At 42.1% G+C, this 19,975-nt stretch overlaps 1 protein-coding gene across 1 annotated transcript in view; it reads left to right on the top strand.

Annotated features, from left to right (window-relative positions):
* Window positions 1-957: 957 nt before the first annotated feature.
* FHOD3 (formin homology 2 domain containing 3) overlaps window positions 958-19,975 on the top strand; it is a gene marked incomplete at both ends in the record, with an annotated part of 379,512 nt that continues 360,494 nt past the window's right edge. The window contains one exon of the mRNA XM_080340636.1: window positions 958-1,122. Coding sequence (XP_080196762.1) covers window positions 958-1,122 — 165 coding nt within the window. The remainder of the gene's footprint in view (window positions 1,123-19,975) is intronic.

Below are 19,975 nucleotides of genomic sequence, written 5' to 3'. Positions count from 1 at the left end.
TTGCCATTCACCAGAAGCCCCAGATCCCTTTCCACAGAGCTGCTTTTCAGCATCTCAACCCCCCGTCTGTATGTACAGCCAGGGTTGCCGTGTTCCAGGTGCAAAATCCAGCACTTGCCCTTGTTGAACTTCATGCGGTTGGTGATTGCCCAGTTCTCCAATTCGTCCAGATCCCTCTGCGGGGCCTCTCTGCCCCCAGGACAGCCCTGGCGGGGCGCGGTGCCCGGGGCCGGCGATGCCCGCCCAGGCGGCAGCCGTTATTCGGCCCTGAGGCGAAGGTTTCTCGGTCCCGAGAGGGGAGGGGGAAGAGCTGCGGAGTGAGGGTCCCTCCCTCTCCCTCACCGCAGCGGGAGGGGCTAGTAGCCCCTCTCGCTTTCTCTTCCCCCTCCTCCCGGCCCGGCGGAGGTGGGGGAATCCCGCGTTGGGGAGGTCTCCTCAGGCCGTGGGGAGGAGGGGTCCGCCAGGGCGCGCTTGAGGGCGGCGCCTCCTCCGGTGACCGCGTGGGGGCGCTGGCCGCCCTCTGCCCGGCGCTTCTGCGTTGCCGGTGCCGGCCGCGGCAGTCCCACTGCCCGCTCGGCGCGCAGCGGCCGGGGATGGGGGAGCTGCTGCTGCTGCTGCTGCTGCTGCCGCCACCGCTCTGCCCGCGCCCCGCGACTCCGGCGCCGCCTCCTTTCTCGGCCTGAAGCGCGGCCGCACTCGTGGATCCCGGCAGGGAAGGGGCCATGGGCCGCCTCTCCGAGGCGCGGCGGCTGTGAGGCGGCCGGCGCTCGCTCGGAGAGCCAGCCGGGAGGCTGCCGGCCGGCCAGCCTGCTCCGGGGGGGCTGCGGCCGGGACGGGAGTGCCGCTCCCAGCCGGCAGTGGGCACGCAGGCAGCACCTCGGTGTCGGTGACTTGGGGGTGCCCGCTCCCCCGCCCGCGCCCCCGCCGCACCCGGCCGCGGCGGTGGATGGATGCGCCATGGCCACGCTGGTGTGCCGGGTGCAGCTGCTGGATGACACCGACCCCTTCAACAGCACCAACTTCCCCGAGCCCACCCGGCCGCCGCTGTACACCTTCCGGGAGGACATCCCGCTGGCCACCCAGCTGCCCGGAGTGCACCGCCTCCTCCGCGCCCCGCAGAAGGTATTGGGGGAGGGAGAAGTGGGGTGTCGGGGACACCGGCCGAACGGTAGCGGCCTCCCCGCGGGAGCCCGGCAGCGGCGAAGAGGGGCCGAACGGCGGCGGGCGGCCCCCGGCCCCTGCGGGACGGCATCCCGGGCTCCTCACCCGGCGGGGCTGCGCGGGGAGAGCGCCTGGCCGAGGGGCTGCCCTGCAGCGCCGGGGGCCGCCGGCTCCCGTGCCCCGCCGGCGCTATCCCTCGCCACGGCAGTATAAATATTTCCTTAAGTCCCGGGGATGGACCCGGGGGGAGACGCCGGAGGGGCTTCCCCGCTGCTCTCGTGTGTTCCCTAACGCTTTCCGCCTCTGCTGTAGCTGTAGCTGCTGTGCGTTTTGCTCGGGATGAAAAACACCCCACCAAACCGAAGCCGTAGTTGAGTATCAAATACTGCGTGCCTTTCCCTCGCTAGCGATGCCTGAATGTCTGGGGATATTGGGGAATAACGTGTAGTTTAAGGGCAACCCAGCTGCCTGGATCACGGTCGTGCAGGCAGGATCCGAGGTTTACTGTGGTGAGGTTTAACGAGCTGGGCAGTTACAGCAAGGGCTTTGGTAAAAATAGCAGTGTGTCTGCTGCCCTTGAAACAATTGGTACCGCTAGTCCCTCTTGTGAAGAGCTGCAGCATGTTACTGCCATAGCCCTTGTCAAATCTTGCCTATCTCTTTTTGCATACTACTTCTAATAAGTATGCTGGCATCTGTAGTTCTGCCCTTGAAGTCAGGCACCCGGGCATGTTCCTTGAATTTTCAGTTTTCAAGGCAATGCCATTGATTGACATAATAATGATGTCCTTTCATTATTATCTTGCATCTGCACGTTAGTTCTGTAGAGTGCACGACAGAAAAAGAGGAAAAAATGCCCACTTTTTTCTTCCCAGAAGAAAACAAAGTAAAAGTTGTAAAACTTTTATTTGTTTTCTGATGAAGTGGGAGGAAAATACTCTCTTAACGTCACTTGTATTATAACTTGCTCTTGGGAGCTTGTGGAAAGATGACAAAGGGCTGTGTGTGCCCTTAGATTTAAGGATATCCAGAACCCCATAAAAGTGTTTCAGATAAAAGCTCTTGGAGCAGACAGAAGTTTTGCATTTGTAGAACGGTTTCTCACATAATAGTTGCCAAGGATACAGCATCCAGTGAACAGAGCTCTGCCTAATGCACAAAACCTTTGGAAGCTCTTGGTGTGCTGGGTCAATTCTGTTTTCATGTGCTCAGTCGTCCCCAATTCAGAGACTGGTCCCATTGTTTTCAATGGAGGCTTTTTCTGGAGTCAGAGCTAATTAAAAGAAGGCCAGGATGGATTCCCGACACTTAACAAAGTAAATAAGAGATAGTTTAAAATCTGGATTTTCAGTTAATTCAACCTTATTTTCAAGGGTATTCCACTGTGTTGTGTGTTGCTTTTTCTTTGCTTTGAATACTTTCTTGGCTTTTTTTTTTTTTTTTTTTCAATAACCCTACACTAACCAAAACCCCCTCAAGGTTTAGTGTCTTCACGGATACCCAAAATCCATGGCCACTTATATACATTTAACTCCTGCCCCGTGTTTCAGCGTGCAGTGTGTTTCTCAAGCTTAATTAATTTTTGGAAACTGGACTTGTAGACTTTGGATAAAAGATGGCTTCAACTCTCTAGAGGTGCTGTAAGCCCAGCTATTGAAAGACAGCTAGAACCTCAGATTAACTCTTGCAAATATTTTGTTTCTGCTGTTGTAATTATGTGGGCAAGCTCACTGAAATCTGCTTACATGGTTACAGTTAGCTTTGTGTTTGCAGAACCAGGGCCTGTTTCAAGAGTGCCTTAATTCTGTCTCTTGGCCTTCTCTTAGCTTCTACAAAGACGAGGAAAACAAAAAAAAAAGTTGATTAGACTTGTTTGCTTTTACTAATTATACCAAAATCTTGTTTCTTTATATATACTTGCAGTTAGTGCAACCTTTCTGTGTTTGGCAATATATCTTTGTATGTGTGGTTTTGTAGAACCAACAGATTTGTGTAACTTCTTAGGGACAGACCTTGAATTTTCTTTTTCAGAAGTGTGGATATTCTTCTCCAGCTTTTCCTCAAGACTGGTCTCTAGATCACCACATTAGTTGACTGAGAAGGATTTTCCTCTATTTCTCACAAGGATCAGGACAGATTCTGTCATCTTGGAGGAATGCAGCTGTCAAAGCAGATTGTAGGTGTCAATTCACATTGACACATTTGAGGCTTGGTTGATTAATTACTTTGAAAATAAGTGAGCTTATGGATTGATGGTCCATTTAGTATCTTGATGGTGACTAGAGCAAAATATTTCGAAGCAGACATAGGAGTTTATAGCTCAAATACATAGTAACGCTGATGTCGAAGTCACTCCTGAAATCTTAGAAACTGTTGGCCTTTTTGCTAGCAAGTTTGAATAATCAATGCTAGTTCCCTTTCATCAGGTTTTAAGTGTCAGATTTCACCATTGCAGTGTTGAAATTTGTAGTGTTGATGGTATTTTTGTAGTTAATAAAATAACTTGTATTGCAAATCATTGTAAGTTAAATATTATAAACAGTTATTAAAAAACAATTTAAAACTCTAATGAAAAATGTTTTGATATGGTGACCTCTCATGTTGTTAGTAGCTTTTTTGTTAACAACAAATGTTATCGTTTGACTCCAAAAGGCAGCATTTCTTTAGTCCAGTTCTTTGGATGTACAACTCTTGATTTCATCTATTGGTTTTACTACTTCTTTTCTTTAAACGTACAATTATTGCGTGTGAATGCAAATCTAGATCTACAAAGTGTCTTCTGAATGTTGCAAAGTGCAGTGAAGTTAGGTGGCTGAGTTCCATGAGCACTCACTAGAATGGGCTTTACCATCTTGAATGCATCAAGTATCTGGATGAGATGGAGAACCTAAACCAGTTGATAGGCAAAACTGAGAAGAAGGATGTCTGCAGTCCTTCTTTTACTTGGAATTATGTGCCTAATACCTTCTCCCTCACCCTTTCCCTCCTGCTTCGGTCTGTGCACATAGCTTTTGCTATGGCTCTATCTGTGGATGAAGCGGCTTGTTGTACCTGGGTTGTGCTCCATTCTGCCTTGTGTGTGCAGCAGTCGTGCCTGGTGCATGTGTGCCGAACTGACCCCCACGAGGCATGGCACTGTCATCAGGAACGCATGCCTTGGGTATCCCCCTTAGTTTCAGGTGCCTTGGTGCTAGGTGGCGACACACTGATGCAATGGAAGTACCACAAATTCTGTTATGGTAGTTTTAGCCACGTCTACAAATTCTTGCTGAGTAACTAAGCCATGCTACAGAGCTTTTGTGGGTTGCTTATATTGATTTGGCTACCCAAGGTGCCATTTTGGATGAGGATTTTTTCTCTCTCTTACTGTCTGTTGCATGAAAATGAACTGGATCAAGCATGGGCTCTAAATTCAGATGTCCTTTTTGCCCATCTCTGTGAATCTTGGGAAGATTCAGAACTGGATCTAAATTTGTGGCTCAGGCCCAGTGCCAATAATGCACTTTGAATCTAATTTGGTACTTTGGGTTTGTTGGTTTTGAATTGCTTTGAGTTACTTGATACTTACAACTTGCTGACACAGGGTCATTCAGGAGAGTCGATATATATATATGGCCCATGTCAAGTGGTGTGCTTTTTTTAGAGATCTTCTTCATTATAACTTATTCATATAATTACAGTGTGCTGACTATGTATCCATATTCTGTTTTCACATCCCACAGTACTGTTCAGTGTTGGGACAGCTCTGTAAGAAATACATGTTTAGAATAATACAGGAAATCACACTGTCTAATTTATCAAGAAAATGTAATTGAAATATTTGTGTAATAAAGAAAAATGAAAAAAAAAAAATCTCACAGTGCATATGGCGTACTGGAGGTCATGGTGGGGAGATAAAATGCTACAAGGGTAGTTGTTTTGACCTCCTGTTCCCTCTGGAGGCAACTTCTGTGTTTAAAACTCTTCCAAGAATTTGTAATTAGGAACAGTGTCATTCAAAAAAACAGTGATTGTAAGTAAATAAATCCAATGAGCACTAGAGGGATTCAGGAGTTTCATTCATAAAGAAACCATCCAGATTTCAGTCTTCAGCTGCTGTGATTAGCCCTAGATTAAAGCCAGGGATGACTCTGGGGCATGGTGTGATGTAAACTGATAGCAGGGGCTGTTCCACTGGGTCGTGTCCTGGCATGGAGTTCAGCTCTGGCATTGAACTCAAAGCCAGGCTATATCCTGGCATCAATCTCAGGTTTTCTGAGACCAGAAAACCTACCAACTTGCTCCTTTTCCCTGCGTTGCCTTGACACACGGTTGCATTAAGAAATGCAGTGTTGGTTTGGATCCTGATCCTGCTGGAGGTAGCAGTGATGGGAACATTTTTGGGTTGGTCATAATGCTCTTCACGGGAGCTGAAGAATAGAAGATGGAAACTAGAATATCATCGTTATTCCAGGGAAAATGAACCCACAGGCAGGGGAAACTGGCTGATATCTTCTGCAAGTGTCACTGCTGAGGACTGGGGAATGTTTTAGTTAATGGCTGTCAAGATGCCTAGGTCTTTCATATTATCCTTGAGGCAGGTGGACATCAGCCCTTTCCCATACTTTGAGAGAAGAGGTGATTTAACTCAACGGTTATTTCACACCGGTTTACAAAGTGTTCTGGATCTAGCCAAGTATTTTTGGAGCTGACAAAATCTGTGCTTCAAGAGATTGACCCTGTCACGGTTGTGTGTGCTTGAATTTTCTAGGGAAGCGTTTATGAGTGCAGGGGGGTAGGATCCAGCTCTGTCTTCTGACTTGAAAGCACAAGCTGCATCAGAGTCCTCTGTGAAACACACTCTTCTGGGGGAGTATAAACACCCTCCCAAAAGCACAACTGTGAAAAGCTGCCCAGTCTCTGGCAGCTTATTGTCTTCTGTGGTGTGGGCCTTCAAAGGAACAGAGATACCCCTATGGCAGATACAAAGTAACTGTCAAATTCTCGGCTTTATCTCTGGTGGTTTAACGTTGGAGGTCTTTGAAGTTCTTGCAAGGTTCTTTTGACAAGTTATAGTTTGGGCAAGTTACAGTTCAGTTCATTTGTTTGATCTAGGCTTAAAAGCCATATTGTAAAAGCAGAGGAGCAGCCCTATGCCAGAGGTCTCATTCTTGAATTTGACATTTCTCTCTTGCAAATCTTTCAATTTGGCTGCTCACCACATAAGAGTCTTTGTAGAACTCAGTGTCAAGAGTGATGGGTGTGAACATGATGTCAGCAGGTAGTTTTAAATTTTGAAATCACAGATGGGTCAGATGCAGCCTCTGGAAACTCGCATCACCATGCTTTTGCTGGAGGTTTGTAATGAAACAGATGAATTGGAAGAAGGTAGTCCTTGCTGTTATCATACCCCAAGTCTTATCCTTGGAAATGTTGATGTTTTCTTTCAAAACCAGCTGTAGCTACCTCCTTTCTTCCAAAATTCTTGTATGAAGATTGCTGTTTGCTTCAGTTAGCAAGAGACTAAGACGACTTCAGTCCATATCTATGTTGGTGGAGGAATGGTCAGAGAAAAGTGGTGGGACCTGGCATGTTGCGATCTACTCTTCTTCCCACATTGTCCTAAATAAGAACATGAGTTCTAAAAATGTTGAGGAAGAGTTTTCCCTGTGTTTTCACAGCTTTCCTCTCTCACAAATAATTAGGGTCTAAATGAGAGTCCCTTTTCTTTCTGTCTGATCTCACTTGCTGGGTTGTGAGGATGGTATTACACCCCTCTTGCAAGTGTATGCAAGGTAGCTGAGCTGTCAGTCAATCAACTATCACATTATCACCTATGGCAATGTTAATTGGTTTTACTGTTCACTTCTCTGACTGAAATTCAGCCAGGAAAGGTTAGTACCTCTGCTCTTTCAAAAAGTGTCATGTATTTTTTGGTGACTTCGAGTGGTCTGTGCTGGGGCTATACACCTTCTTTGCTTCAGTAGGCTGTATCCATGTGCTAGGATATTACTTCATTACTGGCTCCGAGGAAAGAGTGCCAGCTATTACACCTCTGTCATCACTTTCCACACCACCTGGATTGCATTATATTAATATTAACTTTATATTGTATTACAGTTATTAATAAGACAGCAAGGAATGTTGTTACATATTTTTAGCAGAGGAACAAGTTTGGACAAGAGTAGCAGTGAGCTCTCTAGTAGGCCCAGCTACCTAGAAACATCTGCAACCATCTGGCATATGAAACTATTGAAGTAAAGGTGCGTGAGACTTGAGAGTTGACTTTCCACATGTCATCAGCTTAACACATATATATTAAAAAAATGCATTGCAGTTTCCAGTTCCAAACATTTAAAATGCTGGGAATGAGAGAATTGCTTCTTTTTAAGAATGTAAGAATACTCCAAAAAAAACCAAACCAAAATGCCTTAAGACTTTTTTCTTTCAGTATGACTACCTGACTTTCTTTAGTAGTCATACTTTTAAACTGACCTGTCAATTTTATGAGTAGGATATTTGTTTGAATTACAAAGCCCTTAAAAAATTTCTAATTTTGATCCTGGATGCCTGGTTACTATTACTAAACAAGGACAATGCATTTTTATTGATCTTTGGTCATATTGGTCATAATTTTACATGGTAGTGCTTAGTAGGCTGAATACCAACGAGTGGAGTCGACTGGGAAAGCAGCTTCATCTCCTTTTAGTTGTAGTTCTGGAGTGGTTTTTAAGGTGAAGTATATATACTTGGAAAATGAGACTTGCATAGGCTTATGATGTGCTTACTGACAGTTGAACTCTTGATACCATGAAGGTGAGAAAAAGCTACATAAATAACCAAGCTGTAATACAAAGTTAAGTCAGGTATGCAGGATTACATGCAGTAGTGAAGGGGTGTATGATTTGAAGCTTTATGGTTGTTGGCCACAAAAACAGTAACCTGTATCTTGTGCTTTGTGTAGGTAAACCAGTTGTATTGCTTTAACTCGATACAGATAAATCAAACACATTTTTCCTCTTCTACGTAGCATGCGTGATTACATTGGAATAAAATGCACTTATGGATAGCTTGTGTTTCCCTGTTTAGGAAAGAAAGTTAGTTATGCCTTCTTCTTGGTTTCTGTGCTATCTTCTGCTTTTAGAAACTACATACTATGCTAGTGAAAAAGAAAAAATAAAGTAACATTGATATTGATTAAAAAATGAAAATACAAGACATTGCTGCACTGTTCTTTGAAGCTAGTTGCCTCAGATTTACCAATGAGCCCTTCAGCCTTTGTAAGTGAAATTGAGAAAATAAGTATTTTCTTTAGAATTGTAAATATACTATTGCAGCCACATGTAACAGCTTTGGAGGTAGCTGCCTCAGCTGCTGGTGAGCAGTGTGGGGATTTTGTGTCTAGCTTTTTCAGACATCTCTGTTATCAGCAAGGAGAAGATGCACTTCCTGGCCTCTCTCGGGTGGGGCTGCTCAGCAATTTCATTGTGAACCACCTGGCGTGATTTGGGGGCTGGCAAAGGAGGCAGCTGTAGCTCTCATAGCTGTGCCAGCTGGGTTGCTCATCCAAGGGGCATATGCAAGGTAAGGCTAACTGAAAAAGCACATCCTGTCTGTTTTCTTACTTCTTTCATTACTACAAGGCTATTTTACAGTAAGTTTTGCAAGGAAGGAGCCTATTAGCAGAGCGCGCAATTGGGACACAAACAGGAATCTCATTTGTGCTAGTGAAATGCCAAGTGTGAACTTGTGCCTGGTTCTTGTCAGGGTGGAACAGAAGTTCTGAATTTTCTCCAAAGCACCAGCGATGACTCTGTTCTAGCTGTGGGGTAGACATAAATAGGCTTCTAGTACTTGGAAACACTTGGCATTTTGTGGGAAGTAGAGAAATCTAAAGAGCTACATATCTATGCTCTGTTTATTACCATACTGCAGCAGCTGTCCCTGGAGCCTGACCTTTGGCTCCATGCACAAAGGGGTTCTTTTTTCCCCTTTCATCTCTAGCATTGTGAGGGAGTTGGGTTGCAAAAATCTGGAGTCCTCTGCCCTCTTTATGGGAGGTCTTGGTGTCTCTAGTGGGGGAAACCCTCCCGGCTTTGCCAGGCAGAGAATTAAGGATACCTGTTGAGCTTTATTCTTTGCACCTGAGAGGTGTAGCAATCCTGCAGGGCCTGAGCAATTAAAGGTGATGAGCAGCTGGAGAAATGAGGGGGAGAAAGAAAAGGGTGATATTTCTTGTGCCTCTTGGAAGAAAGGGGTGATTGCCTATGAGACAGGGCAGCACAAATGAACCTCACAGTTTCAGCAATGAGGATCTCTGTAGCTGACCATTTCCAGTGAAAAGTGAATTTGTGGGATTTCTTGTTTTTGTTTTTGGTTTTTTTTTTTTTTGGTTTTTTTTTTTTTTTTAAGTCTTGAAAAGTGGTATAAAGACTGAGAAGCCTGGTAGCAGTGAGTTGTGGTTGTGAAAGTGTATTGGTCTTAAGGTTAGTAACTTCTGAATTTCAAAAGTTTCTCTCATAAGTCAGATTTTGTCTAACTCCTTCCTTTAGATGTCTTTATAGGAAGCTGTAATTTGATTTGAAAGTGGGCATTTTTCAAAAGACTGTCTGAGGAAGAAAAGGTTCTGTTAGGGCAAATTACATTCTTTGTGCTTTTCAATCTCTACATGCATTTCTTCCTTATTGATATCATTCTTTATTTCAGGTATTCTGTATCATGCTACCAGTTGAGTCAAGCTTCTTTTACAACTACAGAAGGCCTGTAAGTCTCCAGTGACCACAAGTAGGGCATGCAGGCTTTATTCACAAGTGGAAAAGCAGGGCTATAAGTAAAACGTGGTATTTCATTTAAGACAAATGTGACTGATTTAACCTGTGTTAGAATTCTAAATTATTAATGTATTGCAATGTTCATTGCTGGTCACAGTTGAAGGACTCTCATTTCACTGTGAATTTTTTGTTCTGGTTTGATTGTAATACATAAGATATTTTGTCTTGTGGCTGTACAAGGTAGAAAGAAGTACAACTCTTCTGGATTTAGTATCCACTGTTTGTTTTTGCCTGTGACCCAAATATTCCCTCCCTCTCATGCACCCTTCAGTTTATATTTTAATACTGTTTGTTATGTTTGCTTGTTGATGTCCTCTTTCTACATTGGGAAAGTGGAGGGGGATGTACTGATCTCTTCTCCAAGGTACCCAGTGGCAGGACACATGGGAATGATTCAGAGCTGCACGAGGTAAAGTTTAGACTGGACATAAGGAAACATTTATTTACTGAGGGGGTGGTCAAACACTGGGACAGGATTCCTAGAGGGGTGTTTGTTGCCCCAAGCCTAAGAGGCATTTGGACAATGCCCTTAACAACATGCTTTAACTTTTGGTCAGCTCTGAATTGGTCAGGCAGTTGGACTAGATGATTGTTGTAGGTCCCTTCCTACTGAAATATACTGTTCTGCTCACATTTTGAGCAGAAGTGAGCTTGAGTTATTGAAAGTACTACATTTAAATTTGTTCTAATTGCCTTGTAGGTGGTAACTCATTCTTGTTTAGATGCTGAGTTCAGTTGTTGCTTTTTTTGAGGCTAATTAAAAAGTTAATTTGTCTGTAGTATTGTTTTAGCTACCGTATAATGATTTAACTGAGCTTTATTCTGCCTTCTGTGTGCTACTGTAGTTAAGAAACTTCTTGTAGATTGGATTCTGGATTAAATAGGAAAATGATCCATTTTTCTGATGGAGCTGAAAGTTGTGGGGAAAGGGGTGGAAGAAAATCCTGATCTTTCAGAAGGCGGAGGAGGATGGGTTTTGATACTTACTGTGTTTCTAACTTCAGATGCTACTGAATTATACCTTTAGGTTCCCTGTTGTCTTGATGGACTTCTTTTTGCTTGTTTTTGAAATGTGAAGGAAAATAGCCACCACAGTTATAAATGTGAATTCCTGATAAGCCTAGGGTATGCCCCTGTCTTTACGTTACTGAGCTTTACTATTCAGATTCTCACACTTCAGTTTTCCTGGTGCTTTTATTTCACTTTCTGAAGAGAAGCAATCAGCACTCGAAAAATTGCCCTTCAGAGAAACAGCACCCTCTGGTAAGATTGAAATCTGGAGATGGACAGACTTATCTCAAGGTGTAAATGTTCTTTTTTTTGCTAATTACATCTGCTTTAATCTGTACATATGTTGAGCTTGAAAGTCCTTCAAAAACGTGTACGTGTTCATTGTAGTCTTTCTCTTGTCAAGGAGTTTGTTTTAGAAGGAAGCATCTCATAATGTTCATCTGTACAAAGTTTTCAGGAACTGCATCAAAAACATTAAAGGTCCTGGGAAACCGGTAATGTAAAGCAGCCCTACTCTTCCTCACATCATTGATTTATATTCATCTGCAATTTTAGTGTATGAAAGTCATGACTATTTGATAGCTTATTTAAATATATCCTAGAGGATAAGTGATCAAATTGTGGTGTCATCTTTATGTTTTGTTTTGATAGTTTTAAAACATTAGGTCCTAAGTCTGAAGCTGTCTGTTATACAGCAAGCTTAGGGTGTGTAGCATGTTTTCTGTTGTTTTTTTAACACAAACAAACAACCCAGAAGACTGTATGCTTGCTAGGGGAAAAGCTTGAAAATGTGATTCCTGGAGATTAAAAAGACAGCAAGTGCTTAACATTTTTAATTAAGAGTTAACACTTGAAAGTATAAAAGCTTCCTGGCTTGAGGAAAGGAAGTTTTTAAATATTTTTATTCAGTGCCACGGAAGACAGGTATTTAAAAACATCCTTGCAAATGCTATTTCAAAACAGGTAACTGCTACCTCAGCACAGAAGTTCAAGAGCACGCAGAGCAAGCACTGAGGTGTCTTCTCATGGGCAGTGTTTTCAGGGCAGAACCGAAGTGAGCTACTGTAGCGTGAACAAAACTGTGTCATCTGAACAGCTGCCTATGAAGATAGAAGTATGTTGATTTTTAAGGTTGCCAAAACGTTGTCTGTCTTTCATGAGCACTACATCATACTGGAAGGAACTGGAGTAAAACTGTCATTTGTTTCAATGTTGTCCTTGGTAGACTGTTGATCAAGGCGGGCGAGATGTGGGAGTGTGCTTATGCCCATGGAGAATCCACTGGCACACAGCAGCTGTCTGTCTGGGACTGCTCCTCCCAACCTTGACTCTAGCTCACCACAACTTTCTCTCAACATGTTTCAACATGTGATTGCATTGGCCTATATACAGCAATGTGGCTGTCTTGGGCTTTAATCCTAGCCATTGTAAGTATGCTGATTGAATTGCAGGCTAAAAATAGATTTCTCAGACGGGCTGTGTGCTATCAGTTGTACTCTGCTTTGGCAGTTTGGTAATGTGACATAATTAAAAGCTGACAAAGGCAATAGACAGAATGCTGTCCAGTGACTTCTAGGATTTTATAGTTGAACAAGATATTTTCTTAACTTGATGAAATTAGCTAGTATGGTTATGCCTCAAATGAGTGACCTACTGCATTAAATTCTTTGATAATTCTGGTAGGCTGCTGAAAGAATGCTTTTGCCTTAAAACCACTATTCAGATTGATGTTGTTTCTGTGGGAAAGCCACTGGTAACAGACCATAGCATTTGGAAATCATTATGACTAGGTGTGATTTGAGTGACAAAAAGGAGATTAGAAATATTTTTCAGTGAAGTGTAAGTTGAGCTATATTTGCTTCCTTTTTGTTTTTCTGGTTTGTCACTGATAGTCCAGCAAATATTTCAGAAAGATATATGTGGCCGATGAGGGGAGAATAGCTTGCTATCTCACAAGTAGTCATTAGCTAGTGTTATTTTAAGAAGTTTCAAGGGAGATTGATTAAAATTATGCTCTCATGTTCTTCATCCACCAAATTAGATTTCTTGAAATAAAAACAATAATCTCTGAGATAATTATGCATGAACTTATATAGTTTGAAGAAATATTCAAGTGAAACCCCCTTTTTCCTCAGTGAATTCTTCTGAAGGAGCCAACGTGGGCTGCAGGCTGCCAAGTACTCAGTGTCTGTGTTTAGATGTTAAAATTGGGGAAGGGGAAATAAACTACAAAGAATTACCGTAAAAAGATTACTTTCTTAGATGATTGTATATGCAAATGCAATTAAAGCGGTCTTGTACCTATCTCTGTCTTCTCTTATTGGTTATAGGCACTAGAACAGGCTGCCCGGGAACTGGCAAAGTCACCATCCCTGGAGGTGTTTAAAAGGCATTTAGACGAGGTTCTTAGGGACATGGTTTAGTGCTAGAGTTAGGTTATGGTTGGACTTGATGATCCTGAGGGTCTCTTCCAACTGAAATGATTCTATTCTATATCATACTGTTATTTGTCCATTTCTGCTAAGTAAATTGAGTCAAGACTGAAGTGTGTTCTGTACGTGGGTCACAAGAGGTTAATACTGAAGTCATGCCTACTTGTTACTTTTTAACAGGCTGGCTGTTTGACAATGTAAAATAAAAGTGACTGATCTCATACTATGTTTCCATGTGTCTACTAATGATTTCTATGGTTTGAGTTATTTCTAAAGGCAGATTCCTAAGAGAACCAGAGGGTGATGGAGTTGGGGTGATAGCACACAAGAAGAAAAAAGGAGGGAAGGTCTAAAGTTTTCCTGGCCCTGAAGCAGGAATACAATCATGAGCAGGTTATTAGCCAAATTTTAGCGTCTCTTGTAGACTGTACTTTGTCACTTGTAACTTTGTGAACAGGTTCTAGCAAATTGAAACCCTTGTATATTTTCAAGTATCTCTGTTAAATATTTGTAGGATTTGTTGTGAGAAGTTGTAATTAGCCGCTTGTGGAAGTATATGAGTGTTTTGGCATGAGTGTTCTCACCATAGCCCATAACAGAATACTTGTGTGACCTTGTGCCTGTGCTACCAGGGAATTTAATTCTCATATTTGCTATTGCTATAGCCTATTTTGGCTTGATTGTAAAGCTGTCACCACTGAGCAATGATCTGAGTGGTGCTCAAATTAGGGTCTGCCTTTATGAGCTACTAATGGAAATGGAAAAACCTATTTACTTAATCAGATGCTGTTGAAGATAATTACTGTGTTCAGTCTTGTTTTTGTTGCAAAGGGAGGTGAGTGCAAATCCCCAGCCACAGAATGTTTATACAAACATATAATGGTGTTTGGGCAATCACAATGGCCTGTGTAGCAAAGCAATGTTTGTGCCATCTCTTCTTCTTCCTACCCTTCCCTTTGCTGTTTTTCAGTATTGTAGCCCGAACTGTTGCAGGAGGTGGAAGCTCAGTTCACAAGTTTGTGGGTCGCTGTGAGTCACCCTTCTCAAGGGAGGGAAATTTGGCCATTGATTTGGCCACTTAGTTACTCTTGATGAATGAAACCATGATAATGGGTGTTTTGTGCATGGGTTAACTGTCTTGAGTAACCAGGGCCTTCTCTGTTTTTCCACTGTAGGTAACAGTGAAAGAAAACTAGCTTGAAGAACGGCTGTAGTTTTTCAAGAAAATTGCTTATTTAACACCTATAAATAGTAGTATTGTAATTTCTTGGTTCTCAGGAGCAATTTCTGGGGGGCTATGAGAAGGGTGCTGCTATAATCTGCAGTTCTAACAAAAAGATAAGCTAGTAACAAAATTATATTTAGGCTGTGTATATCAACCTAATATTGAAAGCCTTGTGTACTCATGCTACTCCATAGCTACAGTTGGGGAACATATACTCTTAGTTGCAGAGATGCTGGCACTGGGTAGCATAAAGCTGACTTGTAATTCTTTGAGGTCACCAAGTGAAGAGCTTCTGTTTGGAGTTGAGGAGACTTAGTGTTAAAGCCCTTATATGCAGGTGGATAAAACGGGTAGAGCTACTACACTTATGCAAAAATTAAAAAAATACCATCCCTTTGTAATACAGACAAAACCTACACTGCCCTTAGATTCACATGTACGTTTGTGGCAGAATGGGGAATGCAACATAAATATTCTCTTTCCTGTATTAAGTCTTGGTACAAGAGCCGTTCCTTCTTTCCAGAAACACGGGAGGTTTTGGAGCATGGGCTCTTGGCTGTCTGGGTGCAGGAGCGGGTAGGTGGGCAGAGGAGAACAGTGCTTGGGAATCCAGGAGAAACTCTTCAGCAGAATGCCTCCTTATGGCAAAATTTGTGTGAAGTTTAAATACAGGCGTTGCTGCTGTCAGATTTTTAGAATTAACGCTTTGTTTATGTGGTTCTCCTCTGGGTGTTACATTGTGCCCTTAGCACAGTCCATTATGTGTACAAAGCAAAAATGTACTAAGCTGATGAGCAAGTGTTTATTAGCACCTTGGTTTGTTCTTGTCCAGGAGAAAATAGGTTTGTACTTACTCTTATTTTATTATTTGGGGGCAGGGGAATTATTCTACTGTCTTTAAATTTTTCAGCCTTCTCTAAGTGAAAATAAGGTTAAAGAAGTATGACTATTTATTGGAGGGGAAAAAAAGTCTTTCCGCCTTACCTGAAATAAGTGTTATATCTGAGCCACCCCGTGAGAAAACTTTTACAAATGAATTGACATCCAGCTATTTTACTGGTCTGGAGGAAAAAATACTCCTGTTTAAGTCTTGTCAGTGTCATAGCAGCAAGTCTCTAAATTTGTTGTGAGGAAAAGAGTGTCTTTTTAATATATCTTAGATGAAACATGTTTAAGTTACGGTTTTAATATACTAGTTCGATGTAGTAAAAATGCCCGGTGAGTGCAATAAAACTGTATCTAGATGCACTGTTTTTTTCTCAAGTGTAAGCCTTATGTATTTGAAAATATTTAGTTGAACGTTTTGGGTGAAAGGTTTCACATAGTTTCTCATGATAGTGATGTCAATACCTGCTTAAGCAGTTGATTTGGAAATGGAGCTCTTGCCAACGTTCAGTCTCCTCCTTTGCCTGAAGGGATCTGTATCTTCGTTTCTCACTTCTCAGGAGAGGGCTATCACTGTTAAATGTGAGTGCACCATTCCACATTTGTATTAAAAATAGAAATCCAATGTACAAGACAGTGGTTATGTTTGACAACATGACACAGGCTGCAATTGCCCTATTTTTGGCATGTTGAATTATGTAGTTCACATGAGGAAGATGTTAGTGAGACTTGCCTTTGGGATGTGCTTTTTTTTAACGGGCTTAGGAGCTTTTTAACTGCTGTGTTTCCTATTAGAGTGATATTTGGAATCACATTAATGAGTAGAAACTCAGTTTAAAAAAAATCTTAATCTTAACACTTGATTTGGGGACAAGACTTTTTGAGCCACTGTAAGTTTATGGGAGAGACCACAGAAAATGAATGATGGGAAGATATTTGCTTGCAAAAATACTAGTTATTGAAGGAGCACACCATGTTGGCATATGTAGTGAGAGACTCTCTGGATGTGTATGGTGCTCTCAATGCAAATATGTTTTAGTTCGTTTTAGTCTTATCAGATTGTAACAGATGACTGTCAGAGGTGAGAGTGTTTCCTCCATGCTTTTGGTGACACAGTGATGGCTAATACTTCAACTCAAGACCTTGCAGTAAGTAATTTTGGTGTTTTTCTGTGTGTCTCCATAGCACAGTGATGGATAACTCATACTTGGAAGCTGTTTTCCTACTTGCTTAGCTATGGCCACTGAGTTTTTCTAGGTATTGGTCAGAGGAGGCATTTTTCTTGAAAGTTTGAGCCATCTGTAGTGGATGAGTGAGCCATGAGTACGGCCTTAATATGCAGCTTAGCTGGACTCTCAAATGTTATTTTTCCAAGAGCTCTTTATAGTGAAGCAACGGATTAAAAAGTGAATTTATGTGATAACACTATCCTTGTGTAGGTTACATTACTCGTTTTATTATCCAAAACTAAGGTGCTTCTTTCAAACATATTGTAGATATTATTTGATTACTGAATAGACAGTACCTTTTGAGCATAGCTGATAAGCATCCTTTATCCTGCTTTTTCTTGTGATTATGTACATCTGTTGTTACCCCTTCATTAGCATGCTTTTTTTCATGCTGTCAAAATTATTCAGTCTTCATAATACGGGATTGAACAGCTTCTGGTTTGTACTCGTCTGTTGAACTTGATAAGTTCTTCTTTGTCTCCTTCATGGGGGGGGAACCCAAACCGAAACAAAAAAAATCTCCCCTGTTTGGTATTGGAATGGCTGTTTTGCCGTGAGCCATCATTTAGGCCTGTATAACAGTCAAACAGTAACTGCTATAGGGTTTGTGTGGAATTTGTTGAATTTTTTTATATTGTTTTAGGTTTTCAAGTAAAATGTTACCAAAGATTATTGAGCATGTTTATGGATAATTCACCAGAGTGGTTTATAAACCAAAAGTACTCTCAGCACAAGTTTAACCATAGAGAGTAATGAACATAGATTCCTTTCTCTTAGCATCCTGTTGAGGTTTCAGCAACCACTATGTCTTTTCCAGCCGAAGGAGAATCAGCTTATCATGACACCGTTGTTTAGCAATCAGGGCTGACCCTTTGGGAATGGAAATTACTGAATGACTTGATTCCACTCTACAGAAGATGATCAATAGTGTACCAAAAAGATCTAGGACTGGGGAAAGGAATCTCTTGAATATTTTTTGCTAAACTTATCACTGTTCTCAAGTGTGACTTGTGTCACCTGATGCTGAATTCCAACCAAGGCTGTAGCAGGAGGGAAACAGGGACACCTGTGTCAGCCCCTGATGTGTTATATTTTAATTTATATGCTGAGGTGCTCTTATATAGCTTTCTGCAATGTGACCTTCTGTGCCTTAAAGCTATTTAAGCTATGCTGTTGTTCTATGGATTCAGTTTTCTGGTTTGGTGTCTCACCAAACTGAGTGACTGAGAGCTGGTTCTGTCACCCTTGCTTGGGTGGTTGCCTTTGCCTAGCAGGGAACCCCGCTCCCTTCCCCAGTTCATAAGGCCATTAAGGTGCACAGATATCTTTAGAATCTAGACCAACTCAGTACTTTAGGGATAAAAAAGTTACTGCTCATGCTCAGTGCCTGTAACCTTTAGTTAACTGATGCTTTACTTCCTCAGAGGAGCCCTAAGCCTTGCGCATTGTGGCACAGGCTGGCCTCTGACTGTCTCTCCTGTAAGAACTGACAGGAGGTTGCTGGGGACCACATCAGGTGTTTTTGTTTAAAGCAGGGGTATCAAACTCATTTTCACCAGGGGTCACATCAGCCTCACGGTTGCCTTAAAGGGCCGAACGTAATTTTAGGATTGTATAAATGTAGGAATAATTACGTTTATACAATCCTAAAATTACGTTCGGCCCTTTGAAGGCAACCGTGAGGCTGATGTGACCTCTGGTGAAAATGGGTTTGACACCTCTGTTTTAAATTCAAGCAAATGAAATGAGGTTACTAGAATTCAAGTGTATTAAAACCCACCCAAATGAAACAGATGTGATTTGGCTTGATGTGGTCTTACAGCCTTGAACTGTGGCTAGTCTCCTTCCCTTTGTTGCTGGCTCCATGGAGTAGAGTGGCCAGCTCTGCCTTTGTAGCCTGACACCATTTATCTTAGCATGGTCATCACCTGACAGAAGTTGGGGCTGTTGCTTCTCCATTCTCTGCCCAGAGAGCCTGGAGTGAGACTGGAGAAGTGAAGGTTGCTCTTAGGACAGGGACTGTCTATGCCAGGACCCATTAATTTCAACATTTCTGGCATTTTGGGAGCCTGTGGTCACAGGCCATCTCTCTAGATTGAGTATAGCAAAGGGGTAGGAGAAGGGAGGCCAGCAAAGACCAGGTGAGGTCCTGAAACTTGGGATCCAGTGACTGTGCTGGCCCAGATTGCAAACACTGTCTGTACGAGGCTTTTTGCTCCTCTGGTCTACAACAGACAGGAAAACTAGCATTGGCAAAGCTAATGTGGGGAGTCTAATGGTATAGTTGGGAGATCCTATATAGGCTTAAATCACAAAGTTCTGTTCTTGGGTTTTCCGTCTGTCGTGTACTCGTGGAATTGCTGACTTCTGTATGTAACAGTGAACTTTGTGTCATGGTTCCCCTCCAGTATAAGGACAAGGTTACCACTTATATAACAATTGCGAAGTATAGTAGAAATTGAGTGCAGATCTATACTGTAGGCTGTTTACAAACCCCTACCACGATTATTTAATAAGTCGTTTCTAAAGAAGGACTATAATTATTTACTAGTAATCAATATTTTCATGTGGCGCTGGAAGGGCAGTCAGGACAAATGAGTTGTGTGTATTGACTTCTCTATTGGTGCATAGGGCTTGCAGTTACTCATCCAGTTATTAATCAGTGCAATTTCTTATTACAAATGTAGTGCAATTTCATATAATAAACATTATGTCTAACTGGAAGAGAGAAAAGAGAAGTATAATGGATTTCACCATTTTACTAAAAGGGTTTTGTACCCCAATAACCATGAAATCAAGATGTTTAAATTTTTCACTTGTGCAGCTCAAGGTATGAGTTCTTACAATTAGTCTATTTAAAAAAAAAAAAAAAAAAACTACTGTTAAATCGGGGAAAACAGCTAATTGTGAGAAGAACAATTTGCCTTCAGAGTTAAACAAAATTGCATGCTCTAAACAAATTCTTGTAAGCTAGATTGCAGAGCTTTTCACTTTGCTCTGAGACACAGAAGGTATTGAAGATGACTGTGTGTGATCTGGGGAATAGCTGGGCTTATGGTGAGAATGAGTAATCAGTGTATAACCATGATTATGGTGGGATCAACTCTCATTTCAGGGAGGGATAACTCACTGTTATTATTTATTTGTTTGCTCCCTACAAATCAGAATTTTCATCTTTTCCTGCTTAGTATTTCCTAATGGTGTGTTTTTGTTGTTGTTTTG

The sequence above is a fragment of the Nesoenas mayeri genome, assembly GCF_963082525.1.
Source record: "Nesoenas mayeri genome assembly, chromosome: 2".
NCBI lineage: Eukaryota > Metazoa > Chordata > Aves > Columbiformes > Columbidae > Nesoenas > Nesoenas mayeri.
This window is presented reverse-complemented; position numbering and strand designations above follow the sequence as displayed.